General features: G+C 41.5%; 2 protein-coding genes across 4 annotated transcripts in view; one reads left to right on the forward strand and one right to left on the reverse strand.

The window, feature by feature from the left end:
* Positions 1-1493: 1493 nt before the first annotated feature.
* ABITRAM (actin binding transcription modulator) lies at positions 1494-8264 on the reverse strand. Its single transcript, XM_032307547.1, has 6 exons — positions 8116-8264; positions 6984-7035; positions 6267-6396; positions 3072-3148; positions 2927-2996; positions 1494-2833 (listed from the first exon to the last, which is right to left on the reverse strand). Exons 1-6 carry the CDS (start codon positions 8192-8194, stop codon positions 2696-2698), a joined length of 546 nt encoding a protein of 181 aa, XP_032163438.1. The 5' UTR covers positions 8195-8264; the 3' UTR covers positions 1494-2695.
* A 162-nt stretch (positions 8265-8426) lies between these two features.
* ELP1 (elongator complex protein 1) overlaps positions 8427-24812 on the forward strand; it is a 60473-nt gene continuing 44087 nt past the window's right edge. The window contains exons 1-11 of one of the 3 annotated variants that reach the window (XM_032307534.1): positions 8656-8764; positions 11279-11321; positions 12277-12439; positions 14680-14832; positions 15046-15127; positions 16102-16182; positions 19688-19773; positions 21155-21251; positions 21744-21834; positions 22870-22993; positions 23911-24004. In XM_032307534.1, the coding sequence (XP_032163425.1) occupies positions 12290-12439; positions 14680-14832; positions 15046-15127; positions 16102-16182; positions 19688-19773; positions 21155-21251; positions 21744-21834; positions 22870-22993; positions 23911-24004 (958 nt within the window). In that variant the 5' untranslated portion in view covers positions 8656-8764; positions 11279-11321; positions 12277-12289. Of the gene's footprint in view, positions 8765-11278; positions 11322-12276; positions 12440-14679; positions 14833-15045; positions 15128-16101; positions 16183-19687; positions 19774-21154; positions 21252-21743; positions 21835-22869; positions 22994-23910; positions 24005-24812 lie in introns of all 3 variants that reach the window. The other 2 variants (XM_032307536.1, XM_032307535.1) reach the window with 2 other exon arrangements.

Consider the following 24812-nt stretch of genomic DNA (forward strand, 5'->3'; position numbering starts at 1 on the left):
TTGCAGTGTGAATTTTCAGTGGGACATTGCCATTAATGATGTTTTTGAAAAACCAAATATCCTGTCTTAATGACAGTTTAATCCAAAGAAGCTATTTTGAATATGTGCTCACCTTTGGCATAAATACCTTAATTTCCTCTTTTCTCCTCTTATTTAAGCTTATCATCTAGACTGATTTTCAGCAGAAAATATATAGTTGTCTGGGTGAACACAGGGCTTTCCTTAAATCTGTGGGCTCTTCTTCAGTTCCTCTGTCCACCACTGTGACTGGCCTCTTTGCTGTCCTGTCACAGATCCCCCGTGCTAGAAGCACACGTTTGTTCTCTAACAAGCATTTCAGAGCACACGTTTTCTGTTGTGCTGCACGTATCTCAGCAGGGTGGTGGAGCTCACTCCAGGTGGCGTTCCTCCAGGAACTCACTGGGAGATGGCTTTCACTTCTTCTTCTGTAGCTGGCTGGCCTTGATTGTTAGCTGGAATCCTAAGCCCAACCTTCTCTATAGTGACTGATAGAATGGAAGATAGGAGACAACAATGGAACTAAGATGTTTAAAATAATGCTGAATAATTGTGCATTTTGTATATGTGCCTTGGGAATGTTTGTTATAAAACAAACATTTCTCATCTTTTTAATTTTAGGGTTTAAAGGTTTTCTTGGGTGTTTTTTTTTTGTTTGTTTTGTTTTGGGCTGGGGGTTTTATTGAAGAATCTGGTTTGTATGTTTTGCCCTTAAATAGTGTAACTTTGTTTTGAGCTCTTGCTAGTGCTTGTATCCCCAAACTGTGAAATTCGTTTTAAAATCTGATAGAACATGTCAGTTGCCAAATGGCAGCAGTTACAGAAGGTTGTCTGAGGATTGGTATGATTTGCTATCAAATCAATATTCACAAGATCCTGAAGAACCACAGTACTACCAATTAACTAGTCAATATTTTATTGAAGGAAACTTGAACCTACTGTAAGCCTTCATGAGAAAATGGGATACACTCGGCCTAATGACTTTTACAAAATACTTCTTTTATAAAAATTACCAGGCCATGGGCGCCTGGGTGGCTCAGTTGGTTAAGTGTGTGCCTTTGGCTCAGGTCATGATCCCAGTGTCCTGGGATCACGCCCCACATCGGGCTCTCTGCTTGGTGGTGAGTCTGTTTCTCCCTCTGCCTCTGTGATCTCTCTTGCTTTCGGTCTTTGTAAATAAAGTCTTTAAAAAAAAAAAATTATCGTCTGATTTTTATTCCTGGAAACCAAAATATTCTTTAAAATCACACAGTAGGAATATGGGAGAATGTGGTATTTCTATTTCTTTTAGTATCTTTAACATCTTGGTTTTTTGAGGTCTTCAGGAATCGTTACGCTACACAAAATGGGGATGTGCTGGTTTGTGCTTGTTACCAGCTCACAGCTCATCAGTGTAGGTGTCTGTGGAGCTACTGCCTGTATTATGTCTTGTGGGTGTACTTAAGGGACTGTCACACTGGCATTCATGTTACAAGTTTTTTTGAGTCACAAATAACTTTTAAATTTTATTTACAAAATACTTTTAAATACCTGAAATGAGAATATTCTCTTATTTAAGTGGGGAAGGGAAGGAATGCCTTATGACGTCAACAGCACAAGAGGATAGAGAACCAAAGGAATGTACAGGTAAAGTTATTTCTTCTGTATTAAATTACATCTTCTGCTTTATTTACACAGATATTTAAGTGTACACGTGTTGCAGCCTTTACGAAAAAAAATAACAATTTAAAAAAGCCCTTTTATTTGAAATTCAGTGTAAATGAGTAGACAATCTTATAAATCAGTTCAGTTTTCAGTTTAGATGAGGTGAAAGTTTTTGTTCCATTCAAAGGCATCTATATCTTTGGATGATGGCGACTTGTCCTTAACTTCTGGGCTGGCTGCCCCATAGCAAGAGTGTTGAGGCTGAGCGGCTACACTGTATGTGCTGTAATTAGCAGCCTTACACCGCATCAGAATACTTCCATGCTGGGAAAGCCCTTTGTAGTTTTCAAAGCCTTTTCCGGTTTCCCTGATTTAAGAAGCCACAGTGTTACCCTGGACTTCATTTCAGAGAGAAAGGCCATCTGAACCGCACAAGGAGCAGGCAAGTATCCTCTGCCTCTCCCCTGCGACCTAAGGGGACAAGAGCTGGGGCAGCAGAAGTGGCACTGGCCTTTTTGGTAGCGTCACTCGGAAGCAGACTGGGTAAAAAAAGACCTGTTTTTTTTTTTTTTTAAACTTCAAACTAAGGGAAAATTGAGGCAAAAAATGATAACCATGCCGTAACATTCAAACCGAAGCACGTCAAAATGTAGTATTTACCAAAAGATTACAGGATGATGGGTAAATTATTTTTACTTTGCTACTTAAAACTTTTCTGCCTTGTCCAAAGTTTCCTCAAAGTGCTTTGTTTTTAATCAAAAACATCCTTTGCTTGCCAGTTTTAGAAAAGCGAAAGAACAGAGTGGGTATGTGGGCAGGGAGGATCTGGGAGGCGAGTACAAAATGGGAACCAAGTCTTGTTATGCAAGACGAAGAGGGGAAACTAGGTGAAGCGGGACGATCCGGGCTCTCTGCGGACGGCGGGCGTGACGCGGGCGTGACGCTGGCGTCCCTTGTGCTGGTTTTCTAGCGCACGGATCGCGGAGGCAGGGAGGGGGAAGCGGGCCGTGGTACTCGTTCCCCGCGGCAGTCCTCATGATGTGGCTGTCGGGGCATTCGTGCGCTTCACCAGAACCTCTTCATACTGTTTCTGTGTCAGTAACCCTTCCGTTATGCTTTTACTTTCTTCAAATTTGGGCAGCACAACTGCAATGTAGCCTTCGGTGGATGGCTGGGGAGGAAGTAGAATATTTAGTACTGTCAAAAGTGTCAAGTCAGATAAAGAGTACGTGCATGGGGTCATACTCTCTTCTGCCTCCTTTACCTTCTCTTGAAGAATAGATGGCTTATGGAGAATGTTTTCATTCACTTCCATCAACCGTCCTCTAACACAGCTATTAAAAAAAAAAGTTGTTAAGAAAAATACTACCCCTTTGTTTCTCCTAAATTGTGATTAAAAAGTAACTCACCTAGAAACGGTGTATTCTTCTCCATCGGAGCAGTAAATCTTACACAGAGGTGCAAGCTCTGTTAGAAACTGTGCCCCCTAATAATGAAAGGGAAGAAGTAATTAAGTGATGCATATATTCACTTTCCTTTGAGAGGCAGGCCTTGGTGTGGTAAGAGAACACCAGTTCCTGGAACTGGTGTTTTCAATAAAAATGACTTAAGTACAGAAAAACCACTTATTCAAACATTTACGTTAAGTGCCTACTATGGGCCAGGTACCATCAAAGGCTCAGGGGGGAAGAGCAGACTAAGATGTATAACAGGTAGTTTAATTAAAGATTAAGAATATATTTTATCAACGTTAAATGAGAAAGCTACATATGGCCAGATATAAAGATTTCAGAAATGTAGGAAAATCTATTAATAAGCAGTAATAGGAGATTCAACATGACAGTATGAAAGAATAGTATACAAATTTACTTTCATTACGATTCATAATATTTTTATATTAGAACTTACTAGATAAAGGAACTTCTTTATCAGGTTCAATCACTAACACTTTTTATTTTTTTTTTTTTTTTTATTTTTTTTTAAAGATTTTATTTATTCGTTTGACACAGAGAGATCACCAGTAGGCAGAGAGGCAGGCAGAGAGAGAGAGAGGAGGAAGCAGGCTCCCCGCGGAGCAGAGAACCCGATGCGGGACTCGATCCCAGGACCCTGAGATCATGACCTGAGCCGAAGGCAGCGGCTTAACCCACTGAGCCACCCAGGCGCCCTCACTAACACTTTTTGAAGCAGTGGTATTTTTCTAATTAAAAAGAAGGCACTTTGAGGACAATTAGGAAAATACAGGAAGTTTTAAATAGCAAACAAGAATAGTTTACCCATTATCCTTATAATCCAGAAGCAAATACTACATTTTAACACTCCTCTGTTTGAACGCTATGGCATGACTGTTTCATGTACTCCCCTATATCCACGTAATTGGTGAGGTTCTGACAAATACCACGGGAAACTGATTCACGCATGTCTGTTGCTCACTTTTTTCCCCGGAAATTTTCCTATAGTTAACATGGGTATTTGAGGTCACGATGCTATTCTCTATGAACTCTTTACCACTCAAAATATTATTTTTTCCTCTCTTTTATAAAAAAGATTTTATTTATTCATTTTTATTTATTCATTTGAGAGAGAGAGAGAACTTGTGAGTGGGGTGGGGGTAGGAAGAGTAGCAGAAGGCGAGGAAGGAGAAGCACAAGCAGACTCCAAGCTCTTCGCAGAGCCAGACATGGGGCCTGATCCCAAGACCGTGAGATCATGACCTGAGCTGAAACCAAGAGTCAGATGCTCAACCGACTGAGCCACCCAGGCGCCCTCTGTACTCAAAACATTACACAGCATACAAATGCTACCACAGTAGCTTCAGTCGTCTGCATATGGGTACTTCATTTCAAAATAGTTCAGTGTAACTCCTCACTTTTGGGAGGAGGGGCTGGGGATTTGTCCCAAAGGGTGTATGTATCACTGGGTCTACGTTAAAAGAGCAGAAGTGTTTTGACCCTTTTTTTTTCTACCTCCCTTGGGAGAATAAATGATTGGCAGTGCTGAGAATCAAAAGCTATCTGTAGTGAGTTTCATATGCAGGTTCTTCTCTATTTTTCAGTAGTAACAACAGTGATACTATTTTGGAGAAAGATTTATCACAGGAACTTCACAAACACTGTTATACTTGTAGTTTGTAGACTTTTTTTTTTTTAAAGAGAGAGAAGCTGGGTTTGTGGGGAGGAATGGAAGGGAGTGGGTAGGACAGAGAGAGAGAGAGAGAGAGAGAGGATCTCAAGCAGGCTCCATGCTCAGCACTAGACCATTGCAGGGCTCGATCTCACAACCCTAAGATTACGACCTGAGCCAAAAGCAAGACTGGGATGGATGCTCAACCGACTGAGGCAACCAGGTGCTCCTAGAGACTTTACCTTTTAAGAAAGGCTCATGCTTTTCTAAGTCCATGTGTTTCCTGAGCAAGGAAAAATTAATTGCAAGGTACATTATTAGGGGAATTTCAAACCTACAAAGGGGAGAATAAACAAGGGTCACCTATATTAGTGAGGGTAATTAGCAGAAACTCTTAGTATCACGTGAGAAAATGAAGGACCTACATCATCCACTGAAACCTTCTTATCCAGTGGTATGTGGGGATTCTTCAGTATGTTACTGAACTGTCTTTGGTGTGATCCTCTAATAAAATGTGTCCATCCTGCTGAAAGTTGTAGAGCGTAGCAATAATATCCTGTACCATGCAGCACCATGTGGAGGTACAGGATGTGGCTAGGTATGTATCAAATTGGCAACAATTAAAGAATGGAAAATGGTAAGGATTAAATATTGTATTTTTTTCAGACGGATTTTTTTTTCACTACCTGAGGATGTATTTTTTTTTTTTAATTTACATTTGAAAATACATGATAAAGAAGAGTTGGTCACCTAAATTTTATAGCACTCAGGATACTGGTTTAATAGAAGAGACAAAATATCTTGTTATATTGGTATCAAAGTTGTCCTTTCAGAAGCTCGCCTTCCTCATCCTCCACCCCGGGAATGACAGGAACGGCGGTACAAAACTGAAAAGATGACAAATCCTGAACCTCCTGAAATACCTCATTTTTTGGTCTAAGAATTTCTTTAGGTTTTTCTTTTTAAGATTTTATTTATTTATTTATTTGAGAGAGAGAGAGAACATGAGCAGCAGGGAGAGGGAGAAGCAGGTTCTCTGCTGAGCTTGGAACCTGAAATGGGACTCAATCCTAGCACCCCAGGATCAGGACCTGAACCGAAGGCAGATGCTTAACCTACTGAGTCACCCAGGGGCCCTCAGGGTTAAAGTATTCTTAAAATCACATCAGAGGTGCCTGAGTGGCACAGTCAGTTAAGTGTCCAATTCTTGGTTTCAGGTCAGGTTGTGATCTCAGGGTCATGATGAGATCAAGCCCCATCAGGCTCTGCGCTTAGCACAGAGTCTGCCTGAGATTTTTCTCTCTCTCCCTCTGCCCCTCCTGCTTGTGGTCTCTCTCTAAAAGAAATAGATCTTTTTAAAAAAATCAGCACATCAAACTGTCAGAGAAGTATGCTGAGCATATGTCACTGGATTGTAAGACTGACTAGATCTATCATTCCTAAGACACTGAAGGTTTAAGTAGAGAAAGACGGGAACATACCCGTTTAAATTTCCCAGAGACCTTGTTCTGAAGTCGGCTACAGTTGGTACTGATTTGATAGGAGATGCTTTTAATTGTCTTTCCACTTTGAAGAACTGGATGAGATTCTGCCAATGTGATGACACATATTCTATAAGGATAAAAAACGTGAGGCTGTGTTATTGGTACAATTCTTCCGCATACCACACAGGACTCCTACTGGTACGAGAATACATGAACTGACATTTAAATGTTTAGTTAAACTATCATTTTGCTGCATTTTCCTCTGGCTACTGCTGGAGCTTAACTGCAGAAGGGAATGCAATAATAAAAGAGAAAATGAGACTGAATATCCTTCCCAGAAAAAGGAAGAGCACTAGAAGTCTTTACGCAGAACTGAGGTAGAAGAGAGAGAAGTAAGGCATCCCTGTATGTCTGGGATACTACCTGTGCCTCTACCCTACTCCCTTCTGTGATCCCTGGCAATTCTCCGTGGTTAGGCACAGGCTGGTTACTTCTGCTAGGGGCTGACTGACGGTGTGGTTCTCCATTTGGATGTTTGGGTAATCAAGTTTGTTGCACTGAAAGACTCACTTTTGTCAGCCAAACTCCTGTAATAAATGCCATTTCAACACAATGGAAGATAGTCATTTAGTATGTATTTGTTTAATCCAAGACAATAGCAGGCTATGAAACCAGAAATTTAAAAAAAAATTTTTTAATTCCCAATTTGCTTACCGGTTGGAGTGCTGTAGTATACAGTGGTCCTCACAGGGTTTGCCTTTGACATCTAGAATGAATGAACGAGTCTGTTGGTTGTTGGGTCAATATTTACTGCGACTGTGTGGTATTTTCTTTGGTTTGTAGAGATAATTATGGAGACTGAACACACGCTAATCATTGGTATTCTTTCATTACTTAAAAACATATACATAAAAAATATATATATAAAGGCTTCCTTTTTTGTAAGGTATTTAAAGAGATCTGGCCCAGATGGAATCCGTCATTCAATATTAGATGATTATTTATTCTTTGCTCTATCTTGCTTCATCCTCACTTTAAAAAAATGAGTACACTCACTATTTCTATTAGAAAAAGTGCCATTAGCAATGCATTCTTTATATAATACAGCAGCATATGTTTTGTGGGTCAATTTTAGAGTGACCAACTCTTCCGGTTGACCCAGGACTGTCTTGATGTTGGCTCTGAAAGTCTCAGATTCTAGGAAATACCTCAGTTTTCAACAAACCCGGACGGCTAGTCACCCTAAATTTGGCTAAAACATTGTGTGCCAAAATATTTTAAAAGATAAGTACACCTATTACCCCTGAATGAGAGGGGGCAAGTAGGGGTTAAAGAAGGGTCCTCAACGATGCTCCCACCACTGATATTTACTGGGTACACAAAGCAGGACAACACGGTTTTCTACTTCCAAGTGACAAGTATACGATTCTATCCATACTGTTAAATTCTGCTTTCTAAATGCCTCCATTCTAACCCAGTTTTCCTCTCCGTCTCTGCCTCTAGCACAATTTCGAGGACTGAAACCGTCAAATCCTTGCAGGCACTCAGGGCGATTGCAATCCTCCTTCCTGGGGGTGGTGCCTCGCCTTAGACTATCTTCCCGCAAGCGACCCACCCTTGAACTCGCACTGCGACGCCAGCCCCTGAGTGCACCCGGCTGTACTGCAGGCCTCCACGGCTTTGCAACTGCCATTGCCTCCGCCTAGAAGGGAACAGAGGCAGCCAATTCCTTCTGACAAGTGGAGGAAGCGCCGGGAAAACGCGCGTGACTCATGATCTGTCATCGCTGTCCCTACAGCATCAGGTCAACGCGGCCGAGCAGAAGCCGACATCATTCTCCACTTACCGGCTTTGTACCAGCGAGTGAAGTAACGATCCACGAGCGACGGCACAGTAGCTTCCGCGGCCGCGGGCTCGGTGGCCATGGCGACCGCGGATGCCCCTACACCGCCCTATGGTACCCGAGCACTTCCTCCGAGCAGGCCCGGGAGGAAGGCGCACTTCCGGCGCGCGGCCCGCGGAGTGCGCACGCGCGCTGCTCCTTGTCCCGTGGACTACGCCACCGGAGCTGCTTAGCACTGGGTTTCGGAGTCCGACGTCATTGCTGGTTATCGAATACTATAGGCTTGGCGGGAGACTGGAGGGACAGGAGCGGAGCGGCCACGCCGCTCCCCACCTTTAACTTGCCGGGGCTCTGGAGAAGGCCGGCCACGCCCCCTGCGCCTCGTGACGTCACTCCCGCGCCGCTGGGAGCGTGTTCCACCTGGTTCCCGGGATCTGAACGGTCTCGCGGACTACCCCTCAGCCCAGCTTCGGCCACTACTCCCCGTGGTCGAGCTACAGGGTGGCCCCGTGCGTGTCCTAAAAGCTGGAGAGTCGCGGACGGAGAGAGGCGTGTGTGCAGCCTCGCGCAGGCTCTGGAAGGCCCGCTCTGCGTGGCGGGTGAGGCGAGGGTGGACGCACCGGGATCTGCGGGTCCTCGAAGCTCGTCGCAGGTGAGCGTTCGAACGACTCCCTCGGGGTGGAGGGCACGGAATCGGGCGTATGCTCGGAATGTCCTAAGGGGACCCTTGAACGTGCAGCCTCTGCCTGCTGGAAGAGGCCCCGGAGTGGAGTGCGGCGTGACCGCTTCTGCCCTTGAACCTTAAGTTCTCTTTCTGCAGACATGCCAACTGCTCCCTCCGGGGGCTCTGCGCTGCATGCAGGGGACGACGTGTTGCTCCCCTGGCTGCACATTTACCCAGCCTCTGAATTCTTTGCAGGAGTGGACAGTACCGCGGAACCAGTTAATGGGCGGCTGCTGTTAGTGGGTTGGATGAGAGTTCCGCGCTGCTGCTCGCGTCTACGACTTTTTTTCGTGGAGATGCCTGCTTTGCTTCTCCATCTCTATGGCCCTCTCTCGGTGTAGGAGACCTCCATGTAGGCAGTGACTTGTCTTCAGATCCTAGCACTCACCAAGTGCTCCGTAGATGTTTCATGTGGCCTACAAACCGGGTCGTAGGATCGATGAGACGTTGCAAAGGATTGAAAATGCATATTGACAACCAGGGAACTAACCAGTAAATGAGTAGTTTAATATGAAATGTGAGCAAAAAGAAGGGAAAGACCGTTTGCATCTTGGGGGGCAGGAAGAGTAGAAGAAATGCCATGTCCTCAAATAGAAACTCAAATGAATAGAGAATAGCAGTACTTCGTTTTCCAAGTGGTATTTGATGTGCTGGTGAGACACCTTTGAGATAACAATAGGAGGTTGAGAATGTGGGTTTATTGTTCACTTTGGGAAGGGTTGGGGCTAGACATGTAGATCTAATCAGTATATCTGTGAGCTGTACCTGTAGTCGTGGGCATGATAATTGGCCAAGAGGTGAGAGAACAGAGGAGCAGGGTGGAGGAGTTGCCAGAAATTTGAGAGAGGATACAGACTTGATCTGTGTTATGAAGAGATCTATGGCACAGTTAGGGGCTGGGAATAGAGTAATGGAAGGTGAGAGAGTTGGGCATTGCAGAATGAAAAGAAAGGGTACTAATAATGTCCTGGGGGAGGGTGGAGGATACGAATTCCCTAGACTTGAAAAGGAGTAAGGACACTGCTGAAAAGATAAGGGAATAAGGATGTAGGTGTGAAAAGTTAGAGAAGTTCCTTTTGAGCTTAGAAGGGTTGGGAAGGGGGAATGAATGATGAGCTCGCCTTTGTTAGTGATTTTGGGGGCTCTGTGACTTGAGAACTCCAGTTGTTTGCTGTTTCGGTTAGTCAGGGTCCAATCAGGAAAGTAGGAATCACACAAAATTTCAACAGAATTTTATATGAAGAATTAGTTAAGTTGCTCTTAGAGAACTAAAAGAAAGGGAGCAGTGAAGTAGTGTCAAGGGTAAACTGATGGAAGTAGCTACAGCACTTAGCTTAAGGTTTGGGATTTGAAACAAGGGAAGATGGAGTTATCATGACCTAATCTTGAAGGAGAGGCACTATTAAGTCTGGGACTCAGACTTCTGGTGTTGATGACTGTGGAATTCAGAGGAGGAATCCCGCGTTCTGGATTTCAGTGTCTGGAGAAAGACTGCCTGGTTAGTGCTCCTATCTGTTGGGGGTGAGGTTGATGAGCTTTGTCCTGGGAGTACTAGGAACGGGGACCACAGACCCCTTCAAGAATGGAGGCCCATTGCTGGAATGACAGTGACACGTACAGCAAGATAACAGGAAAAAGAAAGTCCTCAGCTCCTTCTGTCTTTATCCTCCAAATTCTTACCATGGGGCCCTTGTACCTCAGGGCTCCACAGATTGTTGGTAAATGGAATCCAAGTTCACAGCAAGGGGTATGAAGACATTTTGATGATCTGATAATGGGAACAGTAATAGCGTGGTTATTAATAGATAAACTAGCATGAAGACAGGAGACTCTACACATTGGATCCCAGTTGCCTGTCTGTTCTCTTTTCTTGCTCTTTTGTTACTTGCTTATTCATGTCTAACCAGCAGTCAGTCTCTCATCGTGAATCTACCTATCCTTTCAGATCTGTGTCACTGGTCATGTGTATATTTAAAGATGAAAGGTGATTTTAAATTTCTTTAAAAACCCAAGTTTTCTACATAGAATTAGGTCTAAATTAAAAACCTGCATGGTGTAATACAGTTCAGACAGTTTCCAGAAGTTCTTGAATGTGAGTGTCACCAAAGCTTACAAAACCATTGTTGGTCTTGATTTTCTTCTTTATTCCCACCATGTATCATCTTGCCTTCCTCTTAACGTACATTAGATGTACTTATTTTATATTACACTTAAAATTATGTGCAGTGGTAGGATAAGGATTAACTCATTATATTCTTACACCGTCATATGTATGAAATGCAAGATGAGAGAATTCACCTTGGATGAAGGTAATAATAGGGCCATTCTGTTCTATATATTTGCCACTCCTACCGTAAGTTAGGGACTAATAATTATAAACTTTAAAGGGATCTGAGTGCAAATACCCAGCGTGTTGACATTAGTTTTTTTTTTTCCTCTTAGCTAACATTGTGCATTAAAGCAAGTCTGATTTGGCCAGACCAAAGTAGGTTTCCTATTTATCATCCTTTTTCACCTTTTCTATTATACTGGCAAAAACTAGGCCAGGAAAGCAGAATTATGTGAAGTAGTTTTATCAAGTGATCAGGCTTTTTAGATGTTGGTCGTCATTTTGAAGTAAACTGCTATAATTTCATAGTGTCTTTATTTTCTCCCTGAGAATAATAAATACTTTCATTTCTGTCTTTAATTTCAGCATTATTTTTTATTTAATTTTCTTTTTTAAAAAGATCTTATTTATTCATTTGACAGATAGAGATCAAAAGCAGGCAGAGAGGCAGAAAGAGAGAGAGGAGGGAGCAGGCTCCCAGCTGAGCGAGCCCGATGCAGGGCTTGATCCCAGGACCCTGGGATCATGACCTGAGCCAAAGGCAGAGGCTTTAACCCACTGAGCCACCCAGGCGCCCCTCAGCAGTATATTTTAAATGAACATATAAAGCCAGTTTATGAATTTATCTGGTGATATTAAAGCCATTTTATTCTAGATTTTCTTTAACTGACAGTATAGATACATATATGTATGTATACATATATATTATGATTTATAAATCAGGTTATAAAGATATTTTTACATGCAAAAGTGAAATGTTATCCTATTTATTGGATCTTTTCAACTTTGCTGAGAAATAACTGATGTTAAATCTTTTTGAAGAAAAAATTGTGAAGTTGAGGATCTTTCCTCTCCCATAAAGTAGGAACGTAAAGTAGATTTCAGAGCCTCAGTTTGTAGAGCATAGATGAACACCCTGAGTTGGTGAGGTTGCTAGCACGCATCCCTTTGTGGGTTCAGATTAGGTCTGTTTCTTTTTTTCCTTGGCTATTCTCACTACCACATCCCTGCCCCTGAACCATTTTGCTTCTCTGAGTGTCATCTATCACTAGTAAGCTTTTCCTTTCTCTCAGTAATCCTTCATCAAGAGGTATTTGTTCTTTTCTTTCAGGAATTGCTTCATCATGAGAAATCTAAAGTTATTTCGGACCCTGGAGTTCAGGGATATTCAGGCTCCGGGGAAACCTCAGTGCTTCTCTCTCCGAACTGAACAGAGGACGGTGCTCATTGGCTCAGACATTGGACTGATAGAAGTAGACCCTGTCACAAGAGAAGTAAGTTAGTGATGGAGAATGCTAACGCTTGCAGGACCCTCAACTTAACTTTTTCCAAACCTTCCCCTAGATAGTCTTTAGTTTAAATCTTACTGAATTCATATTCTCCTGAACGAACATTCCCTTTGCTTTATATTGGTGTCATATTAGATATTACTTAAATAGTAACCTACCTTTAACTCTGCTTCTGTTTGAAATGTAAGTTGACAAGATCCTGACTTTGTATTTTGTTTGGGTGCCCTGCTTTTTACTTTTCCATCATGTAAGTAACAGTGAATCTCAACAGGGAGAGCAAATGAAAATTGTAGAGGTTTTTTTTGTTTTGTTTTGTTTTCTATTCCTTTATTATTTTAAAACTTTTTAAAAATTTTATTTTTACTATGGTTTGCCATTAGCAATTACAGGTGCCTGTGCCAAAACCAAAGATTCCAGATCACCAAACTAATACAATTCTCTTTATAAAATTTTACACAAAGTTCCAAAATGATACCAGTCCATCACAGTAATCCTGTGAAGAAGTGTGAATGTGTAACAACAAAGTTTTGTACTTGCTCAACATTGAGAGATTCAGAGATGTTACGTGATAGCCAAATTTACACAGTTGGAAGATGCCTGATACATTCTTGAATTCCAGTCTCTGACCATTATGTTTAGGATTCTTTTCAGTATATACCAAAACAAAAACAAAAATGAAAAAAATCAAGAAAATGTTCGTAGTAGGATATTGACTGATTTAACCTTACCGAGTATTATTTATCAAAAATATTGACTTGACTTCAGAATATTGCACAAGTATATAGTTAAAGCATCACTAGGTAGGGACACCTGGGTGGCTCAGTGGGTTAAGCCACTGTCTTCAGCTCAGCAGGGAGCCTGCTTCCTCCTCTCTCTCTGCCTGCCTCTCTGCCTGCTTGTCATCTCTCTCTGTCAAATAAATAAATAAAATCTTTAAAAAAAAAAAAAAAGCATCACTAGGTAAATTGATTACAATAAGTACTAAAAATTTGTTCGTTTTGTATTGACCATTGGCTTGTCTTTTTTTTTTTTTTGTATTGAACCTTGTATTGAACATTGGCTTGCCTTTAGGTTCTGTTCTTCTTTTGAATTTATTTTTATTTTTTTATTTTTTATTTTTTATAAACATATAATGTATTTTTATCCCCAGGGGTACAGGTCTGTGAATCGCCAGGTTTACACACTTCACAGCACTCACCATAGCACATACCCTCCCCAATGTCCATAACCCCACCCTCCTCTCCCACACCCCCTCCCCCCAGCAACCCTCAGTTTGTTTTGTGAGATTAAGAGTCACTTATGATTTGTCTCCCTCCCAGTCCCATCTTGTTTCATTTATTCTTCTCCTACCCTCTTAACCCCCCATGTTGCATCTCCACTTTCTCATATCAGGGAGATCATATGATAGTTGTCTTTCTCCGGTTGATGAAAATTGTAGAGATTTTTAAAATTGTGTTTCACCCTCCATCCTGTGCCAACTAAATCAGAATCTTCACTGCTGGATTCTGAGTGTGTAGTGTATGTATATATGTGTGTGTATATGCTTACATTTACATGTATGCATATATGCATATATATGTACATGTGTGTATATATCTATAGACATACTTTAAAAATCTTTGAGTTGATTCTGAGATCTTCTTTAATTATATATTTTGCTACTAATGTATTTTAGGTGCTTACATCCTTAATTCTTTTATCCCATACTACAGAAATTTTAGAAAACCATAGTTTTTTGGTTTTTTTTAAAGATTTTTAAAATTTATTTGATAGAGATCACAAGTAGGCTGAGAGGCAGGCAGAGAGAGAGAGAGGAGGAAGTAGGCTCCCTGCTGAGCAGAGAGCCCGATTTGGGGCTCGATCCCAGGACCCTGAAACCATGACCTGAGCCGAAGGCAGAGACTTTAACCCACTGAGCCACCCAGGTGCCCCAGAAAACCATAGTTTTTAACTTCATGTTTTATTGGGCTTTTTTTTTTTTTTTTTGAGACCATGCTTCTTGCTTTTGTTTAGTGCTTACTTAGCAAAAAGGTCTGATGAGCTATTTTTTTTTTTTTTATTAAAGATAGTAGTGTTGCGCTATTTCTGAAATGAAGTTTGGATTTTAATCTAGAAAAAAATTGAAAGCTTTTATATTAGGAAGGAAGCATTAATTTTTTTTTTTGAAAATGTTGTTCTTGCAAATAGACTGGCCTAATTTACTTATGTATTCGTTTTGGTGAAAGGTGAAAAATGAAATTTCTTTAGTGGCTGAAGGCTTTCTTCCAGACGATGGAAGTGGCTGCATTGTTGGTGTTCAGGACTTGCTGGATCAGGAGTCTGTGTGCGTGGCCACAGCCTCCGGAGATGTCATACTCTGCAATCTCAGCACGTGCCAGGTAAGTGGAGCAGTCCAGTGAGGAGGAACTCTCGCGCATCCTCACACAAGTTGTGTGTTTTCTGTAGAAGCTTAAAAAAATTGGAGCTAATGCTTAAGTATTACATTTAAGCATTTTGCAAATTAGAGCCTTTCCGTGATGTATTTCTTTACAAAAAGTTGTTGGCATGGCTTTGGCTGTATTTCAAAAACTCTCTTTTGTCTGCTGATGCAGCTGGAATGTGTTGGGAGTGTGGCCAGTGGTATCTCTGTCATGAGTTGGAGTCCTGACCAAGAGCTGGTGCTTCTTGCTACAGGTAGGCTTGTCACTGTCTCTCACTGTGACTTTTATAAAACATGACTCCTAATATCTTAGAGGCTTATGCTTTGCAGGGTTTGTTAAAAAAAAAACTTGGAACAGTAATACCAGCATTGTAATCTAGAGAGAATGTGTTCTTTTTGACTTAAGTTTCACCTCTTAATACATTGTTTTAAGAAGTTATTTCATATTACTTTTTCAGTTTCTGGAAATGGGAAACGAAGCTGTAGAAGTTGGAGAATCTACAAGCTCCACAGTTGTAGTTAAAAATGTAGTAAAAAATGTTAAAAATATTTAACCTACCCAAGAGGAAGAGTCACTATAAACCTATTCTAAAGACTGCTTTTACAGCTCTTTTAGGAGCTCTCATGAGCTCTTAAAAATTACTGTTTTTCCTTTAAGTCTTTTCATTCCAGATGAGTTTCTGTAAGCTGGGTCCCCCCCGATGAGGTGTGTGTTGGAAGAGATACCTTGGTGAAGTGTTGAAGTTAGTAGAGGAAGCCTAGGTAGACTTTTATGTTAGCTCTCCATACATAAATGGCTGAGAATAAGCACCAACTAACTTAGCTGATCAAAGATTTTTTTTTTCTTTTTTCTTTCTTTCTTTTTTTTTTTAAGATTTTATTTATTTATTTGACAGACAGAGACCACAAGTAGGCAGAAAGGCAGGCAGAGAGAGGAACGTAAGCAGGCTCCCTGCCAAGCAGAGAGCCCAGTGCGGGGCTCGATCCCAGGACCCTGGGATCATGACCTGAGCCGAAGGCAGAGGTTTTAACCCACTGAACCATCCAGGTGCCCCTTTTTTTTTCTTTTTTCAAGTGAGAGTCAAAATATTTAGAATGAATTATATCTTCCCTATTCTGACTCTAAACTCCTCCACTCCAGTTCTGTAACTTCCAGTGTTGTAGTTACTTACAAAATGCCGAATTTGTTACATGAAAACAAAATTGTTCTTGTTTGTGCCTATCCAAGGTCAACAGACCCTAATTATGATGACAAAAGATTTTGAACCAATCATGGAACAGCAGATCCACCAGGATGATTTTGGTGAAAGTGAGTATAACTTTGTTCGAAACATTTTGTGATCTGAAGTTCCTCTCAGGTTTGATCATTTTCTTGTACATTTTTTTTTTTAAAGATTTTTTTAATTTATTATTTTATTTGACAGAGATTACAGTAGGCAGAGAGGCAGGCAGAGAGAGAGAGGAGGAAGCAGGCTCCCTGCTAAGCAGAGAGCCCGATGAGGGGCTCCATCCCAGGACCCTGGGATCATGACCTGAGCCGAAGGCAGAGGCTTAACCTACTGAGCCACCCAGGCGCCCCCATTTTCTTATACATTAATAGCCACATCGTAAATCCCCCAAATTATGAAACATGAGGCCTCGTGTGTTAAATGTGTGAGAAGCCCATTCCTTTAGCCTATTCCAGACTGTAAGAGGCTGGTGCCTCTCTGAGTCTGAGAGTTCACTTTGCCAGTTACCTGGGGAACAGAAATCTGCTTAATGGTGCCTGCATAGTTGTTGCCCGGTGCTCAGGACAGGCTTAGGCTGGGACTTAAAGGAAAGGAACTGTGCTAGCTAAAATAAAGAGAACATTTCTGGGGTACAGTTTTGGGGCGAAAACAAGAGAAGTTAGATAGAAGGCTGATTTTTAGTTCTTGCTGATTAGACCTGACTCTACATTTTCTTGGGAACCATCAGATTGTTATCTTGCTTATATGTAGCTGGGGTGATTTGGGCCTTGAATCTGTGGTACTATTGAAAGGGGAGAAGGGGGCAGGGGTTTATCGTATGTGAGAAGCCCTGACCAACATGAGGACACCGGATAGATGGCCTGATTGGAGAAAGGGATGAGGGGAGAAGTGATTTTACTTTTGTTGATTCCTGACCTCATGCCTTCTTGTTCTGCCAACTCGGAGAAATCATTTACAAAATTGTTACTCATTTATTCATTCAAAAACAGTTTACTCAGAAATGATTTTTGAGTAGGTGCTATGAACACTGCAGTGTGTTTGGTGCTGTGGATAATTCAGGTCTTCCTTTGAGGAGTCCCATAATAGCGTGATGTGCAGGTATTAGGGTAGCATGAGGGGAGGGAGGGAGCAGTGGGGAGGGAAGACCTCCCAGACGAGGCTGGAGTGAACTGAGTCTTGGCCGGGCCGAAGTCGTGTTGGGTTGGTGAGAGTTGAGGGTGGAGAGGAGTGGTCTAAGCAATGGGTTAGTCCATTTCAAGGCACATATGCTTCCTCGGTGAGTCACGGCTTGTTGAGGCAACTGGGAGTACTTCTGTATTGCTGCTGGCAGGACATGAGTGTGGCTTGAAGTAAACAGGATAGATTTTGATTAAGTTTGGTAGGGAATTTGGATATACAGATGATCAGCCATTAAAGGTTTTGATGATGCAAGATTGGTTGATTAGTGGAGGGGCTCGATCTCAAGACCCCCTTCCTGTGGAGGAAGGGTGATCAGATAGGAGAGGTACAGGAATCCAGATAAGTTGGGTGTGGGGCTAAACGGAGGAGTGAATTCAGGAAAAACTTTGTTCTCAGAAAGGGGCATACATTTTTGGAATTATCTGAGAAATGTCTTTCCACTATTTATGCATGGTTCCCCTGCCATTCTAGCCAGTTTGAGAAATAGCAGTTTAGAAAGTGAAATAAATGGGCTTGAGTATGTAAGGTGAGGAAGAAAGAGTTTAGTGGGACTCTTGTCAGAAGTCAGGTGATGGGAATAAAGATGGCAGCAACTAAGAGGGAAAGTGGGGAAGTGCTGGGCTGTAAGCGAGAGGTGGTGAGTTCTGTTCTGGGTTTTGTTTACGGGCCCAATGGGATCACCATGTGGAGTACGAAGATACAAGGAGCTTGAGCTCAGGATAGGCCAGACCCATGGACTGGGAGTCAGTGGCAGGGAGGGAACCTCCCAGTCTTGGGAGGAGGTGAAATTGGTAGGAGCAGGTATGGTACTGGAAGAGTCCAAGATCCCTGGTGGAATTCCTGGGCATCTGTTTTGATGATAGAAGTAACCAGCATATCTTTGGATGGGGAAGTGCACTGGGCCTGGCTAATCCCACTAACTTTTTCAGAAGAAGCCTAATAGAGGAGTGTAAGTCAAGGGAGAAGGTATCCAAGTTAGAGTCTTAGGTCTTAGATATATATATGTCAGTAAAAAAAAAAATCAATCTGTGGAGTTGTGAGTGGGTATTTTTCCTCTAACCTAGGGGTCGACAAACTTGTTCTGTGAAGGGCTGGATAGGAGTTATTTTCAGCTTCACAGGCCACTTAGCCTCTCTTGCGGTTACTCACCTCTACTATTGTAGTGTGAAAGCAATTGTAGACAACACATAAAGGAATGAGCATCTCTGTGTTCCAATAAAACTTTGTTGTTTTTTTTAGATTCAGTTTATTTATTTGATAGAGCATGCGCACAAGCAGGGGGAGTGGCAGAGGGAGAGGGAGAAGCAGACTCCTCGCTGAGCAGGGAGCCCCATGTGGGGCTCGATCTCAAGACCCCAGTATTGTGACCTGAGCCAAAAGCAGATGCTTAAGCAACTGAGCTGCCCACATGCCCCCATTTAAACTTTATTTGTAAATGTAGACATAGGCTGTTGTTTGCTGATCCCTGCTATAACCCCATCACTTACTGTCTACTCCCATTGGGACAGTCGTCTTGCTTCATTCCTTGGTCCTTTACATCTCTCTGGAAGGTTTCAGAAGCACAAGGGTGTGCACTGGGGTAAGTATTGCTGCTCATAGACAGTTTCAAGGTACACTTTGAGGTATTATAGTACTCACATGTGCCCATGCAAAGCAGACAGGAAATGTCATGCTGACCCATAATATATAGAAACTATAAAAATAGCCCTGCTTCATCAGAAGCAGTGACAGGAGGGAAGTATTGGGTTTGGGATCTGGCTGATGCTTTTAGAGACATCTTGGTAGTACCTGTTGCCAGTAGATGCCTGATCCTCCTCCAGGAACAGGGGGCTGCTTTATTTTAGCATCTCTGATTTCATATTTTATGCAAGAGAAAGACTACGATTTAAAGAGAACCTCAGGCTAGAAGGCAAATAACCTGTGTTCTAATTTTGGCCACTTCCACAGTCTGTGTCTGTGTGAGGAGTGAACTCTGTAATCTAAAGTTCCTTCCACCACCGATAGGGAGATGGGATACATTTAGTTGATTGAATGCTTATAATCAGAATTTTATTCCCAACTCTCGTCTTGAGTTTAATGTTCTTATCTATGGACGTGTCTTGTAAATTCTTCATTTTTGTTCTTTTTACTTGCATAGTGGGAATTGTTGACTGTTATCAAGGGAATTCAGAATATATAAGATGGCAGTAAAGTGCTTTCCCAAATAAGACCATTTCAAATTCTTCAAAAATCATTGCTGTGTATAATATGGAATATTGGTTTTTCAAATATTGAGTGCTGGTCAATGTATTGAGAGGTCCGAGAGGACTCAAATAATTTCCAGTGACTAACTTAATAAAGAATAGCAGTGAAACTGCTTTTTTTCATTTAACTTATTGGTTGTCTTCTCTGTCCATTGTTCCGTAGGCAGGTTTATCACTGTTGGATGGGGCAGGAAGGAGACCCAGTTCCACGGATCGGAAGGCCGGCAAGCGGCCTTTCAGGTGCAAATGGTAAGATTGGTTCTATGGATACAGAGCCTTGACTGGAACAAATAGAGAAGTTTTGCTATCCACCAGAAACTCTGGGTGTCCTCTTATAGGCTGATAATGGACAGAGCTCTTGTGCCTTAGTAAAACTGAAACCGTTTTGAGCCCTCAGGGAAAGAGTCATTCTAAAAAGACCTTTTTTCTTGCCAAGTTGCTTTGTAATTTCTTCTCCATATAGAGAATAATTATAACCAATACTCAGTTTAAAAAATATATCATCACAGATAGAAATGAAACATTTGGTGTATCCTTTCCTCTTACTCTTTCTTTCCTTTCCAGAAAGAGCTGCTGCCTTTCATTCGCTGTTGATCATTTACATGGGTGTTTTCACACTTTTTTCCTACATATATATATTAGATACTTTGTATGACTTTTTTTCCCTTTGGATGAAATTCTTTGTTTTCCTTTTTTATGAATACCTTTTGAAGGTAGAGCTATAGGAGTTAGTGATAATGGGTTAAATGTGGGGTGAGAGAGAAGAATTGAGAATGATCCCAAGATTTGGGCTGAGCAAATGGAAGCATATCATTTATGTTACATGTAGACGTTTCCATGAGCTCCATGGGACAGGTGGATCAGTAATACACTGCCTGTCATTTACATTGTCCATCCATAATGAGTTCTCATCTGTCATCTCTTAACCCTTCGCTAGAGGAGTTTGTGTTCTCCGCCGTAGGGCAATGTCATTGAGATTAGGTCTTATTAGATGGCCTGTGTACTCCCTCCTGTGTAGAGTGTGGCACTGGTACCATTCTGCTGCACCCTGTTACTGGAATGGGGAGTCTCTCCCTTCCAGGCCTTCAGGATTGAGATGCAGGATTGAGACCATTCTTCTTTCCATACTGTGGAACGTAGAGTTCTTCTGTGTTTTCGCCCATTGCTACTGGTTTTACTGCCTCAGGTTTTCCCTGCCTGCCTTCCTCTCATCTTCTTAACTCGTCTCTGTACTATTGTGAAGCTTACACAGTCATCAAAGAACCAGAAGTCTACCCTCTTAGATTTAGATAAATGAAGCATTTTATTTCCTTATCCTAGATACCTGGCAGATTCCTGAGCTCATTTTATTTAATATCCAGATGTGTAGCTCTTTTCCTATGTTTGCTGTGCTTGGAGGCCACTTTTTTTTTTTTTTTTTATGCCTAAAGACAGATTTTGTTTTGTTCTCTTTTCTTGATGATTTCTGGGCCTAAGAGACCTTCTAGAAGGCTTCTTGAGGATTCTGTGAAGTTGGTTTTCTAGATAGCTGAAACCTCATGTAAAAGATGTAACTTTAATAGCCTGGGGCTTGTTTGATTCTGGGCCATTTAAGTCCTCCAGTAACATTTGTGCTCCTTCACCTCTTTAGTACGAGTCGGCTTTGCCCTGGGATGACCATAGACCACAAGTGACGTGGCGTGGTGACGGCCAGTTTTTTGCTGTGAGTGTTGTTTGCCCAGAGACAGGTATGGAAATAAATTGCAGTTAAAGAAAAAAAAAATTAATGAAGTTCAAGAAGGATTTTTCCTTTCACTTTCTTTTTTTTTTTTCTCTAAAGATTTTATTTATTTATTTGACAGAGATTATAAGTAGGCAGGTGTTGAGGGGGGTGAAGCAGGCTCCCCGCTGAGCAGGGAGCCCCACGGGAGCTTGATCCCAGGACCTTGGGAGCATGACCCAAGCCAAAGGCAGAGGCCCCAACCCACTGAGCCACCCAGGCGCCCCTCTTCCTTTTGCTTTCTAAAATTATACATATAAGGTGCTGCTTTAGATATTAAATGCATTTAGAGCTAAGAACTAGAAGAATCCTTTGAAGTCATCTGGTCCAGCCTCCTACCTGTTGGGTTAAATTCTTAACCAGATTAATCTACTTGGTGGTTTTCATTAATGAGATGTTTGAATAGTTCTGACTTGACAACATTCTAAGTTTGTTTATTTTGACCCTGCCTGCTGCCCAGGAGCTCGGAAGGTCAGAGTTTGGAACCGAGAATTTGCTTTGCAGTCGACCAGTGAGCCTGTGGCAGGACTGGGACCAGCTCTGGCTTGGAAGTGAGTTGGAGAAGAAACTTTGTTAACTTCTTCCTCTGAGAGGATCTTGGAACTACTGGTAGGGATAGTGGTACCTGTTGAGTACAGGTGTTAAAGTAACTCAGAAGGATATTAACTTCTCATTTGTCCATAAGCCCATATCTTTTTCGTTTTCATTTTTCTTCATTTTGAATTCAATTTGAGTAATGGATTCAGAGCTTCTTCACAGATGTCATTCCAAGGCCCGCACGTTTGACAACTTATAGGGCAGGCCTGTATGAAGCCACTGTGTATCGCAGAGAGTGGTGCTTAGAAGGGAAGTCATAGTCTACAAAGCTCTATGGGGCAGTGGAGCTCTGGTGAAAACTGGGAAAAGGGCTCTCTTCTCTGCACAGCCCACAAGCTCTTTCACTGGAGGGTTCTGCTTGCCGAGGAAAATGCAGGCTGGATTCAGGCTCAGTTTACCTCCTGTTCGGTCTCTGCAGCTGCCCTGAGTAAAGTCCGAAGAAATGTTTCCTTTTTAGTAGCATCTGTTACATGCCAAACCCCTAGGTCTCTGGGTTTTAGATGTCACGTTTCCTACCAGTGTTTGAATGACGATTGAATGATGGAGCAAAGAGAGGGATTTAAATTAAAACTGTAGAGACAAATATGAACAAGATGAGGTGATTGGGATATTTTAAGTCGATTGAGAATTCTTACGAAGCACCTGAGCCTGGAATAGTCGCTGAAGTCATAGGCTTGAAGGAGAGCTACATTATGTTTTTGTAAGACATTATATTTGGAGTAGTTTTAGAAATTTATTGTTTTCCTTTTTAGAAGTCACACTGGTGCAGTCTAAATTTGTAAGTCTTTGTGGGTAAATGGAACCTTTGTGCAGATTCGGAAGAGGCATCTCTCCTCTGGGCAGGCTGAAGTGCTTGGCAAGAGACGTGCAGTTTAAACTTTCCTTGGGTGGAAATTTTTTGTTGGAAAAATCATTTCTCTGACTTTCCTCTTGCTCTTACCCCGCGGGCTGTGCTTTCAGATGTCCTAACGCTCGGGGTTTGCTTTAAGGCCCTCAGGTAGTTTGATTGCATCTACCCAAGAGAAACCCAATCAGCAGGATATTGTGTTCTTTGAGAAAAATGGCCTTCTTCATGGACATTTTACGCTTCCTTTCCTCAAAGATGAGGTTAAGGTAAGTGCCTGAGTTGTTTCAAATTGAGAGGACTTCCCACAGCTATAGAGGCTTTTATCTGAATGGATGTGTAAAGAGGAGCTCCAGAGTAGACAGCGATAAAAATAGTGGTTTCTTCTAATTGAATCTTTTTTGAAAGAGAGTTTTTTTTTTAAGGACCTTTGACAAAGAAGAAATGGCATTCTTTTGTACCCTAGGTAAAACACAGATAGAAATAGAAAATCTCATATTTGAACAAAAGCATGGTGCTTCCAGTGGTAGGTACTTTTCATTATAACATTTAAACCTTAAATGACTTGTGTCCCATTAGGGTCACAGAAACACCAAATGGTGAGCTTTAATTATATAAAAATAAATATCTAAAATTATGTTGCAAGTAAATTAAAAATTGAAGTTAAAGTTGAGAGAAGAATTTAATGAACACCCATGTCCTTTGTACTCACTTTCAAAAGATGCCAACGTTTTGTAGCATTTTCACGCAGTCACTGCTTTCTAACCTAAACGCACACGTTTTTATTTCCTGGAGTTTTAATTTTAGAAATTGTATCTTTAATATTCATTTCTAGCAGGTAGGTCCATTATCACACCTTACAAGATTAGTAATAATTCCTTACTATTAATTCCTAGTTCATGTTCAGATTTCTAAAAATGTCTAAAAATGCCAACTTGCTGTCTAAAAATGTCAACTTGCATTTGGCTAAGTCTTAAATTTTTAAGAATAATGCATTTTTTTAACATCTCCTACACATAATGACATATTACCTAGATTTGCTTTATTAAATTCATAATTTATAGTCTGGCATCAGCTCAAGTAGTAGGATTATTTGGCTTGTGAGAGCAGGGAATTCAGCTCTGATAAGGATTTTGAAATATATACATAGTTAAAAGCCAGTGACACGTCTTTTTTTTCCTACTAGGTAAATGGCCTGCTCTGGAATGCAGATTCCACTGTGCTCGCAGTTTGGCTGGAAGACCTTCAGAGGGAAGAAAAGTGCACGCTACAAACCTATGGTGAGACAGCGCTAGTATCTGAGCCTTGCACTGCATAAAATGTGGTTGAAAGTAGTAGGCTGTGGAGTTGCTTTTCTCCCTTGCCCTTTGTCCTGTAGTAGAATCAGAGGTTACTGAGGGGATAGATAGGTGGAAATGAGGGAGTCGTTTAGTTTTGATTATTTATCGATCTTAGTCACGTATCAGTCAGGATTCTCTAGACAAATAGACTCAGGGCAGGCTGGCAGGTTGGAAATTCAGTGAAGAGTTGATGTTGCCGTCTTGAGTCTTAAGTTTGTAAGGACTGACCTATGGTCTGGAGCTCAGGCAGGTTCTGTGATACAGTCTTAAGGAATTCCTTTTCTGGGAAACCTCAGTTTTTGCTCTTAAGGGTCTCTATGAGACCCACGTTCTGAGGGATACTCTTTTGTGTTTAAAGTTGATTGTGAAAGGTAATCACATCTACCAAATAACCTTCCAGCACTATCTTGACTAGTGTTTGTTTAAATAGCTGGGCATCATAGCTTAGCCAAGTCGACAAATGAAACCAACTGTCACAAGCCATCAGTGCTTCCTCTGCATGGATGGTGTTGCTGCAGGAAGGTGAAGTGCTGGAAAAGCTGTAGCAGTGAAAGAGAAATGGCATTAGCTACAAGAAAGAACCGTCTCTCTACCTTTTTATTGTAGATCAGATTGTAGATAAGTATTTTTCAGTGTCTGTGTAGTATATGAAAGTATCAGAAAATAAGGATGAGAAGAAACAAGTTTCTCCATAATTCTATTGCTCAGTAATGAGCACTATTAAAATTTTCTTGTCTTCCAGATTTTA

The sequence above is a fragment of the Mustela erminea genome, chromosome 12 (assembly GCF_009829155.1).
Source record: "Mustela erminea isolate mMusErm1 chromosome 12, mMusErm1.Pri, whole genome shotgun sequence".
Lineage (NCBI taxonomy): Eukaryota > Metazoa > Chordata > Mammalia > Carnivora > Mustelidae > Mustela > Mustela erminea.